Raw genomic sequence first — 21073 nt, 5'->3', positions numbered from 1 at the left:
CCATCTGTTTAACTTGTCCGTCTTAAATTTTTTTCCTAAAATGAATATGATGGATTTATATAAAACTGTATCTCAAAACTGCAATATTGTATAGTTTTTCTGCTATAATGTCACTTTTGGTTAAATAAATTATAATAAGAATTTTTAAATAAATTGAACGAAGAATGGGTGTTGTTGAGGCACGTAACTTATAATCGGATTGATGACGGAGTTGTTCAGATATTGGAAATTAGAAATAATACTGTTTTCTAACTTTTATGGTTATTATAGTAACTTGTATTTTTTATGAAATAAATTTGAATTTTACATATAGAATTTAATTAATATATATTTGCAAAGACTCATACAATAAAAATCATTTAGATAAGTATGCCTGGCAAATAATCCAAAGTTAAGATAGCTATTGTTTGCCAATCATTTTTCTATGCATATTTAAATATATTTATTCGCTATATTAATATTACATAATTGTTTATATGATTGATGCTTTATTTATTCATATCGCGATATATTATTTTTTATATTTCTATTTTCCATGTAGATACCGAAGAGCGTAATTTAATAGTAATTTTATGATACTAAACATCACAGATTGTAGACACTAGATACGATCAAGTCGTGATAGGAATTATGAAGTATTCATTATTAATGAAGAGGTTTATATGTACTTCAGTGACATTATATGTACTTTATTTGCACAATAATTTGTACGTTATTAATTTATAATCATTAAATTATAATTAATCATACATTTTATATCACATCGACATCACCGAGTTTTATCATGTGTAGGGCACATACGATGTTTTAGAAAAGCTGAACTTTAGATGAAATTGAATATTCTGCACGAAGTGTTATAGATATATGTATTCTAATAGTAGTGTAGGAGTTATTTATGCCATATTTGATCGAAAGGAAAAGGTCATTTTAAGTTACATTGTGGACATCTAAAAGAAAGCTTCAACATGTCTGTATTTAAGATTTAATCTTCTCGTTTGTCTGTCAGATATCATTGTAAGTATCCGAAAACAGTCCCTTTTCAAGCTCACTTTTCTTCAAAATCTTAAAAGATGAAATGAAAATGAGATTGGAACTGTCTAGAGAAGGTTGATCCTTATTGCCGATGACAACTAGTGTCGTTTAATTTTAAAACTGGTAAATCGTATTCCGAATGTTTTGGAGAATTAAAAAAAACTCAATTTTGTTGTGTTTTGTTTGTTGGAACAATGTTTAGTAGATAGAAGTTAATGTAGTTATTATTATTTTATGAATTTTGTCTTTCATTATACAAAGTATTGTTAAATTGTGGAAACCATGTGTATAAAATGTTCATGCAATTTTTAACTTCTCGTAGGGTGAGTTATAGTAATCGCAAAAAAATCGAAAATGAAAATTTTTATATATCTTTACGTTTCAATGGTTTCTGAATATTTGAGCATACATTAGAAAAAATGGATGTATGTGTGTGCGTATGTGTGTGTGTGCGGATACAAATTTTTGTCGACGATTTCGGGAACACCGATCAACCGATTTGAATAATTCAAAAAACATTCGATTTGTATTCATAAGGAGACGTGCTGATTAGTTTTTGGCGAAAGCAGGTCTAGCCTTTCCGAAGATACGGGACAAAAAGTGCTGAAAAACGGTTTAATAATTCAAAAAAAACATTTTAGTGGTATTGACAAGATAAAAAACTGATTAAATTGGGAAGGCAGGTCCAGCGGTTATGGACTCTCAATAAAAATAACTTAAAAAAATGTAATTTGACGGTCAAAAATGTTTATTGGACATATGTACATCCAATTATCAGATATTTTATAGAGATTTTAATAATGTGTACACACTTTGTGTAAATTTTGTTGCATTCCGTATCAAGATTTTTAATTACGGTACGGGAAGTTCCAGCAATTTGCTTTAAGGCACGATGCCATGCACCCCACTAGTTTTGCATTAGCTTGCTCTGATACGATATTTAATTTCAGTTTCTTTTATATCTTTATATCTTTAATGTCGTTTTTTACGCTTGTAAATTATTAAGTTTTTCATGGTATTATAAACAATTAATTGACCATGAATAAATTACATTCTAATAACCGCAAGTATGTTTTTTTATAACTCCACAATTTATCACCAGAAATTTTCAATTTACAAACATACGTAAGATACTTCACAGCATCCACAGCAGTTTTGGCACTTGCCAGTACATAGTGCATTAAAAAGAAATTTATTGTTTTATGTTTTTTAACTAAACGTCATGAATTTGATTTAGCTGCTGTGTTATGAATGGAAATTTCGTATAAGTTTAGTCGTCGACTATAAGCAGATATTTATAGATCGTTAAGAAGACAGCAAGTGTGTTACAATGGTTAAATATTTATCTGAATTTTATCCTTGACTCAGTTATTGTAAAATACTATGTGTAATCGATAATGTGCAATTTGCAAACTTCTGCTATATATTTATAATATTAATAAGAAATTAAGGTTGCGATCGGCTTATAATGGTATATAGTAACTTGAGCTACCAAGGTTTTGATTAATGAAATTCCTTTCTGAAACACATTTTCTCGAAGTAATTCCATTAGCTGCTCGATTCAATGATAATTCCTTTGAAAACACTCTCTAGTTCCCCACGAAGAGGTGACGAATTGCTAGTAATCTATAATTAACGTAAAGGCCGGTTGCCTGGGTGCCCTTTCCTCGTACCATATCTTATCTGGATTAGCTGATTTTCTTAAAAGCCCCTACGCAGAAAATACGAGACCTATATTATTAATCAAACCGTTTTCTGAGCTTTTGAAATAAATTTTCCTGTAGAAAGCCCTCAATGTTTTCCATGTAGAACTGTACATTTTCGAACTTTATTGCAGAGGATGACGCGTTTTTTCCGTTGTATCAGAATAGATATCTTGTATTTAATTAATCATAATGAATATTTGATTAAAAGACTGCTTTTTGTAATTTTTCATGTGAAGTGATTCAGTAAATAATTTATGATCAGGGAACGTACAAAAATTAATTATAGATTAATAACTAGATTGGGTAGGGGACAACTGTATTGGTAAATGTAATAGTTCTGGTTTTCGTTGCTTTTATTATTTTAGTATTTATAGGTTATTTTATATTTACATCATTTGCAGCTGCTTTAGTAAAATAATTCAGTTCTTATTAATTCAGCTTAGGTCCCTAATAGATTTTGCCGATTAACAGAACAATGTTGTGGCAAGACCATGTTACACTTCAACTTGCATACATTATGCTACTGAATTATACTAAATACTGTCAAAATGTCATGTATTTGCTGTGCATTCAGGCATTTTACACATAAACTGCAACGTCACTCGTATGTTATGAAGCTGTGTCAGAAAGGCCCTGTTATCTAACATATTTTTTTGAATTGGTTTCTTGGTTAAAGTTTCTATCTGACAACCTGAGAAAAATGCCTAACTGCATAGCAACCGCATGGCTTTTGACAATATTTAGAACGATTTTGAATGGAAAGTTCTACATAACGTAGCCTTGCCATAACATTGAAATGTTATGTGGCAGAATCGGTCCCGTAATTTATATTTACATAAGGTCCATTTTTATTTTAAATCATTCATTATCTTCGAATTACAATCTAATTATTTCAATTATTGTAACATTAAATGCGATAAATTTTTTCATATACCTAAGAAATTTTATTAATGCTGAATAGGGAATCATAATGTTTTCACTACAGTACTTCTATTTGAGTTATGTTTATATCAATATAATTTAATCACTACAGCGAACATGTGAATAAATTTTAGGGTTTTAATGATTTATTAAATCATAGAACATATTCTAGTTAATAATTTATTATTATTATTTAGCTCTTGCTAGGTTAAAATAAAATATGCAAGGTTCAAATAAAATATTTTAATGCTATATACTACGATTCAAACATTTTCTGAAAAATATTATTTTACCCAGCCTAAAATTTAAAAGTTATTACATCATTTTAAATGTATTTTTTATTTGTGAATATTTCATCAAAATGTCTATATTGAAACCAGATAGAGTGATTCAAAAACTGAATCTAAGATGTTCCTCGTCGATTTTCTGAAGCTCTCGGAAACGTCCGCAAACGATCAAGAAGAACCGACTAGTCTTACATCAGTTCCGCTCGGTAAATTTTGGTGTTGCGATTGATCTGTACTACGAATACTTAATCCTTTAGACAAACGAGAAGTGTTTGGCTTCACATATCAAGTGGTCGGACTTCTAGATTGATTTTCTGGAATGGACGATCCGTTTTGAGGTTACTGCTGCAGTAAATTTACTTTGATGGCTTTTAGGATCACATTTTCTTAAGTATGTGTTGTTGCTATTGCACCATTAAGATAATATGAAACAAATCATGGCAAATACTAATTTAGTGTCTGATAATTTAGAAAAGGACTTCAACCTTATAAACAATCGGCATTGTTAGAAATTCGACTTCGTCGGAATGTTACTTCCATACTTAACTAATTTGTGATGAGTCTAATTTCCAATGTGAATAATTAGGAATTGAATCGTTATTGCAGAATATAAATGTTTATACACATGCATACAAGTCACTATTTAATTAAATTGGCTCGCTTCTATCGTCGAATGATCGTTACATTATACCCGCGTTTCAAAAGTAAGTTATCGTTAATACAAATGGTCAATTCGCTTGTACGTTTATATGATAATCCGCAACGGAAGGGTATTAGACTAAGAATATACTGGTAAGCTTATTTGAAAACATTTTAAATATATGGGCATATGTGGCCACAAAATTACATAAGGCGATAATAACATTTATGATAAAATTTATCCAAATTGTAGTTGGAATTGTAATAATCATTTTCGAAGACCTCAATAGAAACAGCTAACTTTCAAGAATTTGTAAAGTAGCGCGAATAATAAAGTAGGATTAAACAACTCCATTATATTTTTTTTTATTTTAAAACAATTTCTTCAAAACCTATATTTTCTCACTTTTCTTGTTAACGTGATTGACGAATATGCTCGTCAGGGAGATGTGGCAAAACTTTGTGTATTGACGAGTATACTCGTCATGTATTATGGTGATCATATTTTTTCAAGTCAAAACCAAACAAAGTACGGGGGGGAGGGAGAGTATATGCAACAAAACTTACAAATTTTAAAATTACAATTACTATTTAAGAATTTTTTTAATCAGAATTACTGACTTTTAGTAAGAACATTATTATTCGATAATATTCTATATTATATCTTGTATTTTTTTGCTTTTAATTTTTTTATAAAATTTTGTTCATTTTTATATGATTATTGTATAAAAATAGCACTTGTGCCAGACAGCTTTCATAAGTTTTGTTATGTTTTGTCGAAATTATTAATATAAGGGGCAATTTTAATCAGCCTTCACAATTTTGTATTCAGCATATTTTTATTCATAACGTATTGTTTGATACGTGAGTATATTCTTTGCACATAACATTTTCAGATAATTGATGAGGTTGTAATTTCATTATCAAATAAGAGCTAAAATATAGTTTAAGGCTATACTTTTATCTAAGATCTAAATCCGGACAAAAATGCTTTTAAAAAAAACCCGAGGCACAAGGGCAAATCCGGGCCAAACCAGGGCATATGGTCACCTTAACATCATGTATATAAAAATTTGGAGAATTGGATATTTAGATTGTAATTTTTGAAAAGATAAAAACAAAACATATGCTTAAATTTCAAGATATTTGAGATTTAAAATGAATAGGTGTAACTGTCATTCTACCTGAAAACAAGATTTTACCTCGACTCTGACGATACAAACTGTGCACACAACTCAAAATTCAACACTCAACCATTTACTAATTAACACTGAGTTTTTTTTATTAACAATATAGAGAATTATTATTCTTATCAGCATTAGAGAAAAATCCAAATATAACTAAATTAAATATGCTTGATGGCAAATATAACAGTATGTTTGATGGCCATTTCAGATCTGGTGTGATTACACTAGTTTTTATTTTTAATTATTTACTTGAAGAGTGATCAGAACTTAAGTCTCTGAGTGATGAACTTCTTACAAACCACGTCTGGTTTTTTTAGGGATCGCAACAGTTGTCCCATCTATATGTGACGATTTTTATTATTACAAATATTGCAATAGGGATGATTCTTTTCGTTGATGCAGCAATGCCTAGTAAAGGCTATTTTTACTTGGAAACAAATTGCTATTTGCATTTTCAAGTGAAAACCAAGTCACTACTGCTTGTCATCAGACTGCTTGAACACTACGAGTGAGTCCCCACTTACGGTTAGGTTGTCAGATCTAATACGTTCGTTTTGTCTTAATGTTTACTGATTATAAAAGAACTACGATATGATTCTAATTAATGTTAAATGCCAATGTGACGATTACATAAAAAATTTCCACAATTTCGCCCCTGATTCGGCTCACAATCGGTCTGGCCTCCGGTGGAAAGAGGACACGGGCGCTGGTCATTCGTATTTATTAGTCTGTGTCTAACGTTAGGAGGGAGGACGAAGAAAGCACTATACCTACTACCGCGTCTGGAACGATACTAATAGCTGAATAAATGACGTATAGGTTAATTAGGTCTAGCAGAAATTGCTGAGATTTGCCGAATAAAGCGGATTCCTAATTGATCATTTCGGATGGATAAGGTTAATACAGTTTAGTTCTTCGTAATATGTAGTAAGTGGTAAACCAAACTTGTTGATCAAATTGATCTTACAATATTTTCACTTGAAAATATAGCCTTTCATAAAATATGTTCCCAAGCCCTTCCCGGTGCAACAAATTCAATGAGTTTTTGTTCAAACAGCAATGAGAACTTAAGAGTACTATAAGACCATTAGGGGCAATTTTGCCTCAATACTACGCCGATTTTACAATCCAAACAGTAGTTTCATCACTGTGTGGTAAATTTTATTATTACAATTTCTATAATAGGTCGAATATTTTAGTGATGCAGCAATGCCGGATGAAGGCTATTTTCACTAGGATACATATTGCTATCTATATATCCAAGTAAAAACTGATATCAATACTACTTAACACCAGGCTCTTGTAGCGGGATCGAAACCAGGACCTCAGATTCAGGTCTGGTCGCTCTAATCACTTACCCAGATAGTTTCTAATAACAACTTTTGTTAGAATAAAATTTATTAAAACTCTCCTTCGATAATTCAGCTTGTTGGGTTATAATTTAACCCTTGTAGCTGTGGACTGTATTAAACACTGATTTGTTTGTATATTATGTATTTGTTGCAGTTCTAATTACAATCACTGATTTGTCACTAAGTTATAATAAAAGAAGGTACATTTATTTTTATTGCTTATTTACATGTTGTTAAGCGGACTTTACTTTTAGAAGTGAACAACTAGTTCCATTAAAACACTCCGCTACCCCCTACAAGGGGTAGCAACCATTCCGTGTAAATCTTAATGCCCTGAAGTTTGTCACCTTCATGGCCAATAATAAAGCGAAAAGACGTCCGAACAAACAAATATGGATAGATCGACACAAGGAAAAGTTTCAGTCTAAAAGCTCATGAGGTTTTGATCGTTGTTAAGATGAGTATATATAAAAAACGAAAATTATATTTATTGTATTTTTAAGATGCTCCATATAGGAACCTGAAATATTGTTAAATATAATAGTTGTGGGACAAAATGGTTATTAAAAAATTAATTTTAAATCATAGATTTATGTAACTACGATTGAGAATAATGTGCTCAACTATTACAATGATCATACATTTGAAGCAACTAATTTAGATCTGAATGTCTGAATGAGATAGTAGTAATTATTTAGACTAACTGGGCTTAAAGCAATTTCGGCTTAGATCGTATATCGTGAATACGGTCCATTGCTGCTGCTTTATTATAGCACTTGCTCGATAATTATCGTTCTGATTATATATTCGTGTAAAAGAAACTTTACTTAGGCGAGCATTTTACATTATAATGTTATTAGTTGTTCCATTACAACATTTTTCCATTCTTCTGCTGATTTTATCTGATGTTCGTGCATCGAATGCGGTTGACGGGCTAATTGGACTATTTAACGAATTAAGAGCGTTTCGACGAATCCAATTAAAATTGGATCAAATGTGTTATGTTGTTATATTCAACAACTTTAAAGCCGATATTTCCTGATTAGTTTACTATTCATTTATTCATATTTAGACACATTTTAGATTTAATCTTAGTCAGTTAACCAGCCATGTGTGCCATGTAGTTATAAGGGCTTTTGAAGTAAATTCGTGTGAAATGTTTTATTTTGTTAAATTGAAACTGATAGAATTTAAATTAATATTTTTAATTAATTTTAAATATTGAAAATTAATTTAACTAATATACATATATATTTTTATAATATGTTTTAACTACCTAATATAGTTTTTCTAGAAAAAACGATTTTACTGCAAGTGCATTGCTTTTACAAAACAACTTATATTTCAAGCGCATTAAAAGGTAATAAAAGTAATAAATGGAACATTATGAAACGCAATGAAAGAATTTACAACTAAAATCTGCGGTTTAGTGGTCATAAATTATTTTAAGCCATTTCATGACACTACAAAAAATTAGCGGCAACATTTTGACATATCTTCACGCATCATAAGCGAATACAGAGTCTTAGGCTAGGGTCACATAGTAGTTAAAATTTATCATTTACTCACCAGCTTCTGAAATTAGTTTTCCTTTGGGGTATAATAAAGTTTATTCTACGACGTCGTCAGTAATTTTTAGTCTAACATAGTTTATTATTTGATTTTGATATTATTATTTTGTGTTTTGATTTTGTTTACTTGATTATTTAGTTACAGTTTTAATTATTAATTGACGGATTTATGATTTTTGCTAATTGCATAATAAAGTAGATCGGGGCTTGAGGATCTGAGGGTAAAAAGGTCCACCTCCATTATCTCAAATATAAGTAAACTTAAGATTTTGTTAACAACAATTTTTGAAAGTAAAGATCAAAATATGTATAACCAGCCATCGTTTTAAACCGGACGATTTTGCTATCACGAGATAAATGGCCACATTGCCAATTTTGTAACGAAAGGATTTGTTCGTTATTAGTCTTTTTGTTTTTATGCACAACCTTTATGTTCCGTCCTACCCTATCACTTAATTGTAAACTAAAAAGAGGAGTTGGCTATTATTCTTTGTGTAGTTGAACAGTTTTATGGATGATGTTCATACAATTTATTGTTTGTTTTTGAAATTATCATTTTTTGAAAAAAGAGGAAGAAGAAAATGATCAATGGATTATATACCCAGGTTGTATTTTTGTCATTTGGTCTAATTGTATTTTCGAAGACTTGCCGAGAATCTACTAGAAGCTGCGTAAAATAATATATATCACAGTCGCAGTTTTTGTAGTTATATGCGGAGCCTCATGTTCAACCACAATTTGAACAATCAATGTCTGTCTATTTTCCGGGAAAATTTTGTATGTGACACCAGCTTTAGTTGCGACTCGCGTCGCGACGCATCTGTCGAGAAACCATCGAGATGCAACGCTCCGATGAAACTAGAATCGTATTATGAACTAAGTATAATAATAATGAGTCACTGCAACTAGTTTTGGTTTACGATCTGGCGCCCGTTAGTGGAGCTCCTTGCCAGATTTAACCATACAAATCGTATGCGTGTACATCTGTCCGACAACGCCCATTGTCTATGGGAGATAAAGATTCTTAAACATTGGAAATCGATTGATTTTTAATCATTTTTGAGGCGAAAATAATTTTGATAGACATTAAAATAAATCAGGATCTTTGGTATTTGTTTATATTTAGCTCATGTATAATGTTTTTATATTGCTAAAATTGGGCTTTGCATGGCAACACCATCTTTGGATTATCCACTATATCTTGAGGGTATGAAGTGCACTTTGTGGAATCAGACATATTTTTTTTATTTAAACCATACACACTGATTAGGGTATAAATTCAACACTGAAAGTGATGATAAGTGAAGTACATCTTGGTTCATAAAGCACACAAAATTTATAAGAGTTACCACTCATCAGTTGTAGACAACTTCACCACCAAGAGGAGATCAAAGAAAAGGCAACCAATAATCTTAGGGTTATTATAGCTCTCATGGAAATTTTACCAAAGTAAGCCAAATAATCTACTTTGAATTCAACTAGATCTAAGAAGCTTTTAGAATGTCTGATTGCTAAAAAATCCAATTATTGTCCAATTCAATAGTGTCCTCATAGTTGATATTTGCTACTACTGGATTTAATTCAGTTCACATTGAAACTATCTTAATATAATACTAGTGGGGCGCATGGCATCGTGCCTTAAGGCAAATTGCTGGAACTTCCCGTACCAAAAAAATTTTTTTTAAAAAAAGATTAACATTTTTGAAAAAAATTTACTCTGAAAAAATTAGATTTTTGAGAAACTCTAAATTTTTGACAAAAACTTACTTTTTTTTTAAAAAAAAAAGACTTTTTGAAGAAAAATTTACTTTGAAATATTTTGGAAATTCTGAACTTTTTTTTTCAAAGCAATCGTACTGCTTTAACGTCGCCGTCTAATGGATAAACACTGGTACGAAACCCATAGGAATGTAAACAAAATTTACTTATTGTTTAAATCTCTATAAAATATCTGATAATTTGATGTGCATATGCCTAATGATCATTTTTGACCGCCAAATGCCTTTTTTTACTTTTTTTACTAGATCTCCGAAACCGTTAGAATTACCTTCATGAAAATTTGATCAGTACTTCATCTTGTTAATACAAGTAAAATGTTTTTTGAATTATTCAAATCGGACGCTCCGTTCTTAAAAATTGCGTTACCGTTTTTGGAACGTTTTACCCCATATCTTCGGAACGGCTAGACCTGCCTTTGCCAAAAACTAATCAGCACGTTTCCTTATCAATACGAATCGAATGTTTTTTTAATTATTCAAATCGCTTTATCCGTGTTCCCAAAATCGTCGACAAGAATTTGTATCCGAACACACACACATACATCCATTTTTTCTAAGGTATGCCAAAATTTTCAGAAGGTTTTGAAACGTAAAGATATATAAAAATTTTCATTTACGATTTATTTGCGATTACTATAACTTGCCCTACGGGAAGTTAATAATGCAACTTGTATTAAATATATACCATATAAAACATGAAAGAAGAATTCCTAATATAGGATAATTAATAAAATTAACTGTTTATCATCTTATGATATCCCTGGAAGTTTAAGGATCGCTTGTCAATGAACTATATCTAGTGTAGCATGCAGCTTTATCCTTGACCAGTAGTTGAATTTTAACTTGCATGTCTCGCGTATTAGCTGACAAGAGCCAAATATCTCACTCAACCAAGCGAAAGCTTACTTATTTCATTTCATGTATCAGTACTATACTCGTGATTTAAATAGAACATTTATATGACATGTATTGAGTAATATTTGTCTTTACTTGACATTAAAATGTTTCATGTTTGAGAGGCATGTTGTTTGCCTAAGATCTTATCTTGATATATGCAGAGAAATATATAGGTCATTTGGATACAGTAACTTACTAATTATTCTTAATTTTATTAGCAAAACTCATATAAGTTGGATTGATAGAAAGTCAAACTTATAGAAATCAGTTCATTCATGCAAATGCAGTAAATGCTGGCGTGCTAAATCAGTTTACTATTTGAATAACTTATCCCATCGGTGGTATTGATATTGAATCGGTGGTTATATTATTTCCTGTAAACCCTACTATGTATGCTATGACATGACTAATTTTCTATCATTACGAAATATCACGATTTATTTATAGTATTTGACTTTGCTGGTAATCAGCGTAATATGTTGTCATGAAAAACATTTAGTTAGAACAACATCAGTATTGAATCACCTTTACAACTGAAACCACTCCATTAGTTTTTTCTGTTACAGAGTATTGTTTCAATTTATTTATGTATTTTACATAATGTGCATAAGAATTTTGGATGATCCTATTTATACTATGCCAATTGTAATATAAGTTTATCCATGCGTTCGGGTACATAAACCTTATTGATTATTTCTATAATATATACATCTTGTCAGCTTCTGTGAATAAAAAGTGAAACATATTTGAATGCAGTTATTTATTTTTTGTGAAATCTTGTGTATCATGTTAATATCTTGTAACCTAATTCTTATAATAACAAAAGCATGTAAATAGCTCTTATAAATTTTCATAATGGTTTATCGCTCGTTTTAGGCAAATCCAACTATAAATCTTTCGTTTAGAACTTTTAGGCATATTTACTTTCGGTAGGTGTGAGAACATAAGCCTTGCGCATATACTTTACGGTTACGAAAGAATTCACTGTGTTGTATTTTTGTATTTACTAACAACTGGAAATGCAGCTAAAGTTACAGCAAAATTATATGATATTGTAGAATCAGAGCAAGTAAGATCTTGCTCTGAAGCATTTTGAATTATTTTCACAAGTTATCTTTAATATGTACTTGAAGTGCGCATTTCAAAAAAATAAAATTAATTTTCTTGAAATATGATAATTTTTTTTTAAAATAAGGCCTAGCTTGTAGGCAAATGGTTAGAACGACTAGACCTGACTAAGACCTGGATTCAATCCCACTTCGACCAGCCTGTTTTCAAGTTGCAGTGACAATGATCTTTACTTGAAAATACGAAATCGTATAGATATCAATATGTTTCCAAGTGAAAATGTCTCTGATTGCATTGACACTGCTGCATCAATTTATATTTGCCCTATTACATAAATTGTAATAATAATTCATAACAAAGAGATTGGACAACTATTTAGGTTGCCATCTGTAGATTCGACCAGTATTATAATCAAATAGGCCCAACACTCTATATAGTCTAGTGACTAGTCAAATTTCGATGTAAACTTACTATAATGACTAGACTCTAGTCATTATAGTAAGTTTACCTAGGAATTTGACTTAGTGACTAGTCAAATTCCGAGGTAAACTTACTATAATGACTAGACTCTAGTCATTATAGTAAGTTTACCTCGGAATTTGAGATACCCAGCTGTAAGTCTATAAATACTTGTATATTGACACCTAAAAGTTGTCTTAAAGCCTACATATGTTGCGTACACCCTACCATATGTAGGTTTTGAGACAACTTTTAGGTGTCAATATACAAGTATATAGTATATACAGACTTACAGTTGGGTATCTCGAATTCCGTGATTTTTTATCTAATTTAAGCTTAAATGACTGGACTAATAAGACTCGTAAGTTCTGATTCCAGTTCAAAAATATTTTTTTAAAAAATGATATAATCTTTAGACTTCAGATTATCTATCAATTGAATTTATGATTATTCCTTGTTCCTGCATAGTTGTGGAATAATTATTTAAATATTTCAGTTAGTTATTGCGTATTTTATGTCATGATAAATATATGTTATAACGATACACATTTGTTGGTGATATGCATATAATTTTCGAAAGACGTATATCAGATTTTCTGCTCGTACCAAATCTCTGCATTTGCATCATTGTCTTTGTCATTGCATATTACACTGGAGTTTCATTATTTTACGGATACTACATTTATTTAATTAACATCTTCAGAATGTATGTAGAAAGAGTTTTTGAGATTTAAAAATAAACAACTGTGCCATACTTGATGCAATAGGTATCTTAAAAACGTAAGATTTCGATTGTTCTTTTAAATATTTTTTTAATATTGTTCTTTTAAATATTTTTTTAATATAACATCTTTCATTATATGTACAAAGCGTGGCCGCCTTAGCTTTACCCAGGACGTGGGCTAATAGTTTTGCGTTTGATCCCAACCTTGGTTAGCTCGATATCAGGCGGGGTGATATCAAATTTCCACTTGAGGTTGTAGATTGTAAATATAATCTCAAGTAAACATTGCCTTGCGTGGGATGGGAATAGCTGCAACAAACAAGTATTAAATATATGCCTGATACAATCATATAGGATTGTAATTAAAAATACTACATATAATCATATAGGAGAAAAGTTAACTTATGGGTTGCCCCTCATGAAGGAATAAGATAAGTCTTCAACGAACAGCTTATTATAGGAAGTAATTCTGATCAAGTCGTAGTTAAGCATATTGCCTATATATGTATACAAATCTTTCATTTACTAGATTGATTTTCTTAAATATAGGAAATTTAATCTTTCCAATACATATTAGAAATTTTTCTGTCCGCAAATCTCTGCCGGAACATGTGCGTGGAGATATTTCTGCTTCAAGGCGACTCTGCTAATAGTTTATAGTGCGTGCGTCTGTGATACATTACTTACGGTTAATTATAGAAACGCAAGTCGTAAGTGTGAATGCTTTCGGAAATGCATTTTGGCGACGATTGTGCGGAAATTTTACCAATGACACTCATATGCACATTTTGCTGCTTCCATAAATTTAAAATTTATTGTTTTATTTCGAGTGCATCAGATTTCCAAGTATAATTATACAATTGTAGAACAATAGTGACATGGATATGTGTGCTATATTTATCGCATGAGCTATATTTGAAGTTAGATTAAAATACTATTATTAGTGTTAATGGAGATGCTATGCAATGAACAAGTGTTCAAAATTTGGTAAAATTTAAGTTCTTAAATGGAATGTAAATCAACAGCACTTTTTCATTTTTAACTTCCCGTACGGCAAGTTATAGTAATCGCAAAAAAATCGAAAATGAAAATTTTTATATATCTTTACGTTTCAAAGGTTTCTGAACATTTTGGCATACCTTAGGAAAAATGGATGTATGTGTGTGTGGGCGGATATAAATTTTCGTCGACGATTTTGGGAACACGAATCAACCGATTTGAATAATATAAAAAACATTCATTTCGTATTGATAAGAAGACGTGCTGATTAGTTTGGCAAAGACAGGTCTAGTCGTTCCGAAGATACGGGGAAAACGGTGCCAAAAAAGGCAACTTAGTTTTTAAAAGAACGGAGCGTCCGATTTTGATAATTCAAAAAACATTATACTTGTATTGACAATATGAAGAATTTATAAAATTTTATTGGATTTATTTTATTGATAAAAAATGTTTATTGGACTTATGCACATCAAATTATCAGATATTTCACAGAGATTTTCATAATGTGTACACATTTTGTGTAAATTTTTTTGGGTTCCGAACCAAGATTTTCAGTTACGGCACGGGAAGTTCCAGCTATTTGCCTTAAGGCACGATGCCATGCACCCCACTAGTTTAATAAATTTATATTAATATTAACGTACGTTAGATGTTATTATATTTATTATATAAATAGTTTTATTGCATCACTTGATATAAAGAGTTAACACAAATCAGCATTAGTTGTTCTGTCTATTTTGTCAAATAACATTTTTTGTTACAACTAAATATTAAAGTTATAAGTTATAAGAAAAAAAACACAACTTCGGTATGTTATAATAAGACTTACGTATAAAGTAAATAATATTTTATGTTCTCTATCTTGATTATTAATTTTTTGACCCTTTTTCAACTCTTAAATACAATCTCTTGATGAAAAATTGAATGAAAACATTATAATAAAATTTTTCTTATAACTTACATGAAAACATCAAGTTATAGTAGATACCTTGGATTAAAATAAAATATAGTATTACCATTATGAAAAGCCAAAAGCCAATTGCATTTTTGACTAATATAATCTTCAGATTTATCATTGAGAGATAGATCAATAGTACTCCAGATATACTAACAATAATGTTTAATGGATAGCTGGTATTTTCTTTTTTTTAATCGACTTAACTTTTGATAAAAACACTAATGATGAATAAAATAGATATAATTAGTTTGCTGCAAATTCAGTCATGACTCATGTTGTGCTTTTAATTAAATTTATATACTTTAATTTATATAGCAGAAGGCCATAGTTTAAATTTCAAATCATCCTTGCATTCTGACTATATTAAATACATGGTTTACAAATTATTTGATTAAAAATTATTCAGAAATTTTGGTGTGCAGATACCATTTATCCAAAAATTCAACACTTTTCTTTATCCCGCTTCCAGCAGCCTGTTGTCAAGCAGTAGTGACATTGGTTTTTACTTGGAAATGTAGATAGCAATATGTTTCCAAATATTGCAGATCCGACATCACTGTATTAATAAATATTTGCCTTATTACATAAATTGTAATATTAATTCATTGCACAGAGATGGGGCAACTTACTGGGTTGCCATATGTAGAACCGACTATTATTAGGTGAAGTTAGCACAAGAGTGGGAATTCTTAAGTTCAGATTTTAGTTCAAGATAGTATTTTTTTTTATTTATTCAACAATATATTCACAACTGGCTTACATTGACATTTAGTAAATCTTCTGGCGATTATAGATAAAAAATTATATTGTTATTAGATTAGATAGTAAAAAATAACTATAAAATTTTTATACAGCTGGGTTGCTTCGAAAAACTTAGCAAATAGATAATATCTATTGAAGATATATAAATTATAACTTTAATACATTTCTTAAACATATAAAGTTCCTTTTCGGTAGGTGTGTAAAACGCCATATCCATCAAATGCATCACGTATTATTGAGATGCGTTGTATATTTTTATATCAACATTTATGATTGTTTAATTAACATTTGCCTGAAAGCATTCTTGATGGGATACGACTTATGTCTTCCCTATTGTATTCGTATACCGTAGCCAATTCAGAAATGCGCCAAGTTGCTAATACAATACGCTGTTATTATTAAAACATATCATTTATGAATACGACACTAATAATAATTATAATGCCACATTTACTTTGACTCACGAGATATGACATCGTGCTGAATTTGATGAAAATGTTTATAATGAGAAAAGTTCTGCAATGGAAATTGACAATTTCGAATTTGGCCTTTGCGAACGCCTTAATTTACTTTATATATAATGTATAATATCTTGTAAAAATTCTAATTGCTGATTATTTTAACTTTATTTATAACTGTATTTATAATGAATATTTAACCACAGGTCACTGACTATTTTCATTATATGTAACTATCCAGTTTACGTTTTCATAGATTTTCTCAGATTTAGAGGCAGTCAGGCTTGTATATTTCTACTATTTTTAACGTAAAGTGAATTCTCTAAAGACCAGATTCAAATATCCCCCATTTTATCGGCTCTCTAGAGCTTTATTTTACTGTTATTAGACGCGACACTCGAAAAGATCCTATAATAGTTTCGGCTTGCTCGAATTGGAACTTACAAACCTCATAAATTGTTGAGTAAAGACATTGTACCGAAGAAAATTACTTGGCGTTTTTGCAGCTAATTCTCACTAGAGAATTGCAACGACTGCTTACTACTGTCATTAACTGAAACTGTAAGTAACTATTAAACAAAAACTTAAGCAAGTCTAAATAATCGCCTACTCATAAAAACAAATTATTTAATAAACTGTCAACAACATTTTAAATTAATTTAATTTGTAGATAGTACATCAAGAATGGTTGGAAAGCAAAGTAACGCTACCAAAAATATTTCTTTAAAAATGCTATCGCGTAAGATTTATAATCAAAAAATTGTAACAGATGTACGTAAAATTCGCAGTCAAAGTAAATTATCTCATATCCTGAGTAACAAGAAAAAACCAAAAGTTGTCCGAAAGGCAATAAAAGTAGATGCAACTCGTTCAAGTAAAAATCAAATGACATACTCATAAAACAAATTATTTAATAAACTGTCAACAATATTTTAAATCAATTTAATTTGTAGATAAGGCATCAAGAATGGTTGGAAAGAAAAACAATACTATCAAAACTATTTCTTCAAAAAGGCAATCGCGTAAGATTGATCATCGAAAAAATGTATCAAGTTCACGTAAAACTCGCAGCCAAACTAAATTAATTGATATCATGAGTGTCAAGAAAAAATCAAAAGTTGGCCCAAAGAAAAAAATTAATATTCTTGAACGCAAGCCAATAAAAGTAGATGCAGCTAGATCAAGTAGAAATCAAAGGACATCCAATGTTTTGAATTGTGCTTCAGAGGATGGGAAAGATACTAAAGGCACGAAGGAAAAGATAGATTCGATAAAATACAAAGAGATGTCTGAAAAGAGAACTCGGATTAGACCTGTTCCATATTGGTTAAACGAAACACGAATTAAATACGTTAGATTACCAAATGGATGCTGTGAAATTGCGAAACATTCTGACGAAACAAGTGTTGAAGAAACTAAAGATCCAAAAAAGAATATGAAGACAAGTCGACAAAAATTATCTATTTCTGATGAAAACACTTTAGAACCAAATTCAATTCACTCATCTCCACAAGAGGATGATTCCAGTTCCTGGTTAACTGTTGAAGAGAAAATATATTTTGGACAAGGTAACAGTTGCACATCACTATTTGCTAGTAGTCCAAGATCGCTCAGTGTTGACGTGAATAGAAGCCAATTCCGAGTTATGGCATCTGATGAACCAGAAAAAAGTGAAAGAAATATAAGTAGTTCAACCAATATGGGGCCAGAGAAACTCACTTCTGCCAAGCCTGCTTCAGCAATAGTGGTCGAACAAAATATTGACTATGGATTCTAGTCTTGGTGATGAAACTGACTTAAGTTCGCAACTTGGAATGTTAGTCACTCGCAATGAACATATACAAACACAAGAAACTGATATTTTGGAGCTTTTTAAGCCAACTATTAACCAGAAGGCTCGAAGAAAACTGTTTGATAACCAAATAATTAAATTTCAAGATGTATTTGATATATCGGATAAGAGTGAAACCACGCTGCAGGGTGTCGAGAAATTAGATGTCACTGATGCGAACAAATCATCGAAACCTCATGAAGATAACGTTCTCGCAGGTTTTATCAGTATGTTTTTTTTTACTTTTTATTTTTTTGTTGTTGGATTGACTTTTATATATACATGCAGATTATTTTGGGTCTTCTGTAGATGATTTGGATTTTGAACCTATTGCCAATCGTGTATACAGGGCTATATGTTTTGAAAATGAATCTGTGTGTGGTCAATGGCTGTTTTTAAAAACGAAAGGTGAAAGAAAGTTACGCCCCGCAGTCCTAAACCTGGTAAGAGAAAACTCATTCAGCATCAGTTTCTGAACTATTTAAAATTATTTGAAATGTTAATTGTTTCTAGGTAGGTTTTGTTTATGAGGGATGCGTTACTATGACTATTGATAACACACAAACAGATTGCAGAGAGCGCTCTGTTTTTCATATCCCTCGCGGTAAGTGGTTATATTTTACTTATAACATCAATATTTTTTGGTATAACGAAAGAAATAATGCTTAATTCAAAAGTCATACAAATAAAATTCTTTATCGCCTGCTGAAATCTCTGAAAATATGTTTCAAATTAAAAAATATTTTTTCAGGAGTGAATTATCGCATGCAGAACAATAGTGAGAGTGATGTCCTAATTCTTTTCATCATCCATCGTTAAATAAAATCATATTAGGCATTGGGAATATTTTTGCTGCAGTTTATTTAGATATATTCATAGTTTAAGCGTTTGTTTTCAAAATTATATAATTATATCTATTGTTTAAGTTTCAAAATATTTAGAATAGTTAAGGAAAACAATTTTATTTTATAAAACCAGCATTATATTCTTGATTAGTATAAATATAATTTACATGAATGTAAGTTATAAATATACCTACAAGCACAAATAGTGAATTAGCACATCATGTGTTAATTTATAAAATACAAAAAAATGTTTTGTATAATTGAAAGATAATCTATTTTGTATTTAATCTTTGTTTCATATTCATTTTCTTAGTGCATTGATATATTTTATGATTTGTATTTTATCGATTCTCCATCACTTGGTAAATTTAGATTACCAATGAGATTCATTGTTGTTACAATAAGTGAACTATTTTTAGTAGTTCCTTGAAAATTGAATGGATACATTTATTACTCATTTGCTTTCTGTTCTTAGTTTATTACATACAAACAGCACTGCAGATCATCTTAATCAAAAATATTTTCATCTTAAAAATCCTTTATTTTTTAATGTATTATAGATCATATTTATTCTATATGATGAAATGTATTATATAGATCTTGTTATATTGATATTAAAATTCAAAAACATGTATTTAATACTGAGAAGTAATGATTCAAAATAGTTTATATGTCAGTATGAGTATTGTTTACCTTAATGCATTTTAATATAAAAAATAAAGAAGTGGAATAAACTTTGATGTCTGAATATTTTCTGTTTGAAATTTATGTTTCATTGGCATATTTTTTACAAAAATCACATTCTATGCAACCTTTGCCAGAATAATTCATTATCAGGGTTCTATATCTTATAAAATTGCATTTTTTTAAATACTTTACTTTCATATTTCATATTTTTTTGTTTTGCCAGTGTAATATTACAATTTTTACCCCAACCACATCTAACCGATCTACTCCATTATGTTTCAAAATTGTAAGGTCTATGTGAATTATATTACAATTAAAATTTAACTAAGTAAATCTGATAGATTACGCAAACAAGCCGCTTATTTCAGATAATTGATATGTAAATATTCTCTCTTTTTACTTCTTCATTTTTCAATGTGCTTTTCTTATCTTTTTTATTTCGGCCACTAGTCAAACTTTTACCTAATCATTAACTTGCTTTGAGGTCAGTTATAAGAAATGCAAAACGATTGAAAATGTAAATTTTTGCATGTCTTTACGTTTCAAGACCTCCTGAACATTTTTGACATACCTTAGGAAAAATAGATTTATGTTTGTGTGTATTGGATACAAATTTTCATCGACGATTTTGAGAGCACGGATCAGCCGATTTGAATGATTAAAGAAATATTTGATACCCATTATTGAGTAGACGTGATAAATAGTTTTGGCAAAGGCATTTCCAACAAATATTCTCTACATTTTTACAATGGGTTTCTCGACTTGAATGGGTTCCAAAATTTTCAAAAAAGTTGATTTTTTAAAAAATTCTCGAAAATTTTCCAGCAATTCCAGCAATTTGCCTTGAGGTACCATGCTATGCTTCACTAGTTCAAATAAAATTATTACATTTTGTGGTCTGTCAAAAGTATT

The 21073-nt window shown here is 30.1% G+C and overlaps 1 protein-coding gene across 3 annotated transcripts in view; it reads left to right on the top strand.

The window, feature by feature from the left end:
* LOC113372956 overlaps positions 1-18693 on the top strand; it is a 309875-nt gene extending 291182 nt beyond the window's left edge. Inside the window, exons 1-3 of one of the 3 annotated variants that reach the window (XM_026613294.1) lie at positions 17266-17359; positions 17469-17672; positions 17752-18693. In XM_026613294.1, coding sequence (XP_026469079.1) covers positions 17483-17672; positions 17752-18575 — 1014 coding nt within the window. In that variant the 5' untranslated portion in view covers positions 17266-17359; positions 17469-17482 and the 3' untranslated portion in view covers positions 18576-18693. Of the gene's footprint in view, positions 1-17265; positions 17360-17468; positions 17673-17751 lie in introns of those variants that run through there. The other 2 variants (XM_026613289.1, XM_026613301.1) reach the window with 2 other exon arrangements.
* The last annotated feature ends 2380 nt before the right edge of the window (positions 18694-21073 follow it).

The sequence above is a fragment of the Ctenocephalides felis genome, unplaced genomic scaffold (assembly GCF_003426905.1).
Source record: "Ctenocephalides felis isolate EL2017-DRISC unplaced genomic scaffold, ASM342690v1 CF-g0.4_SCAFFOLD_00845, whole genome shotgun sequence".
Taxonomy (NCBI): Eukaryota; Metazoa; Arthropoda; class Insecta; order Siphonaptera; family Pulicidae; genus Ctenocephalides; species Ctenocephalides felis.
Note: the sequence above shows the minus strand (reverse complement) of the source record. Positions and strands in the feature narration are given on the sequence as shown.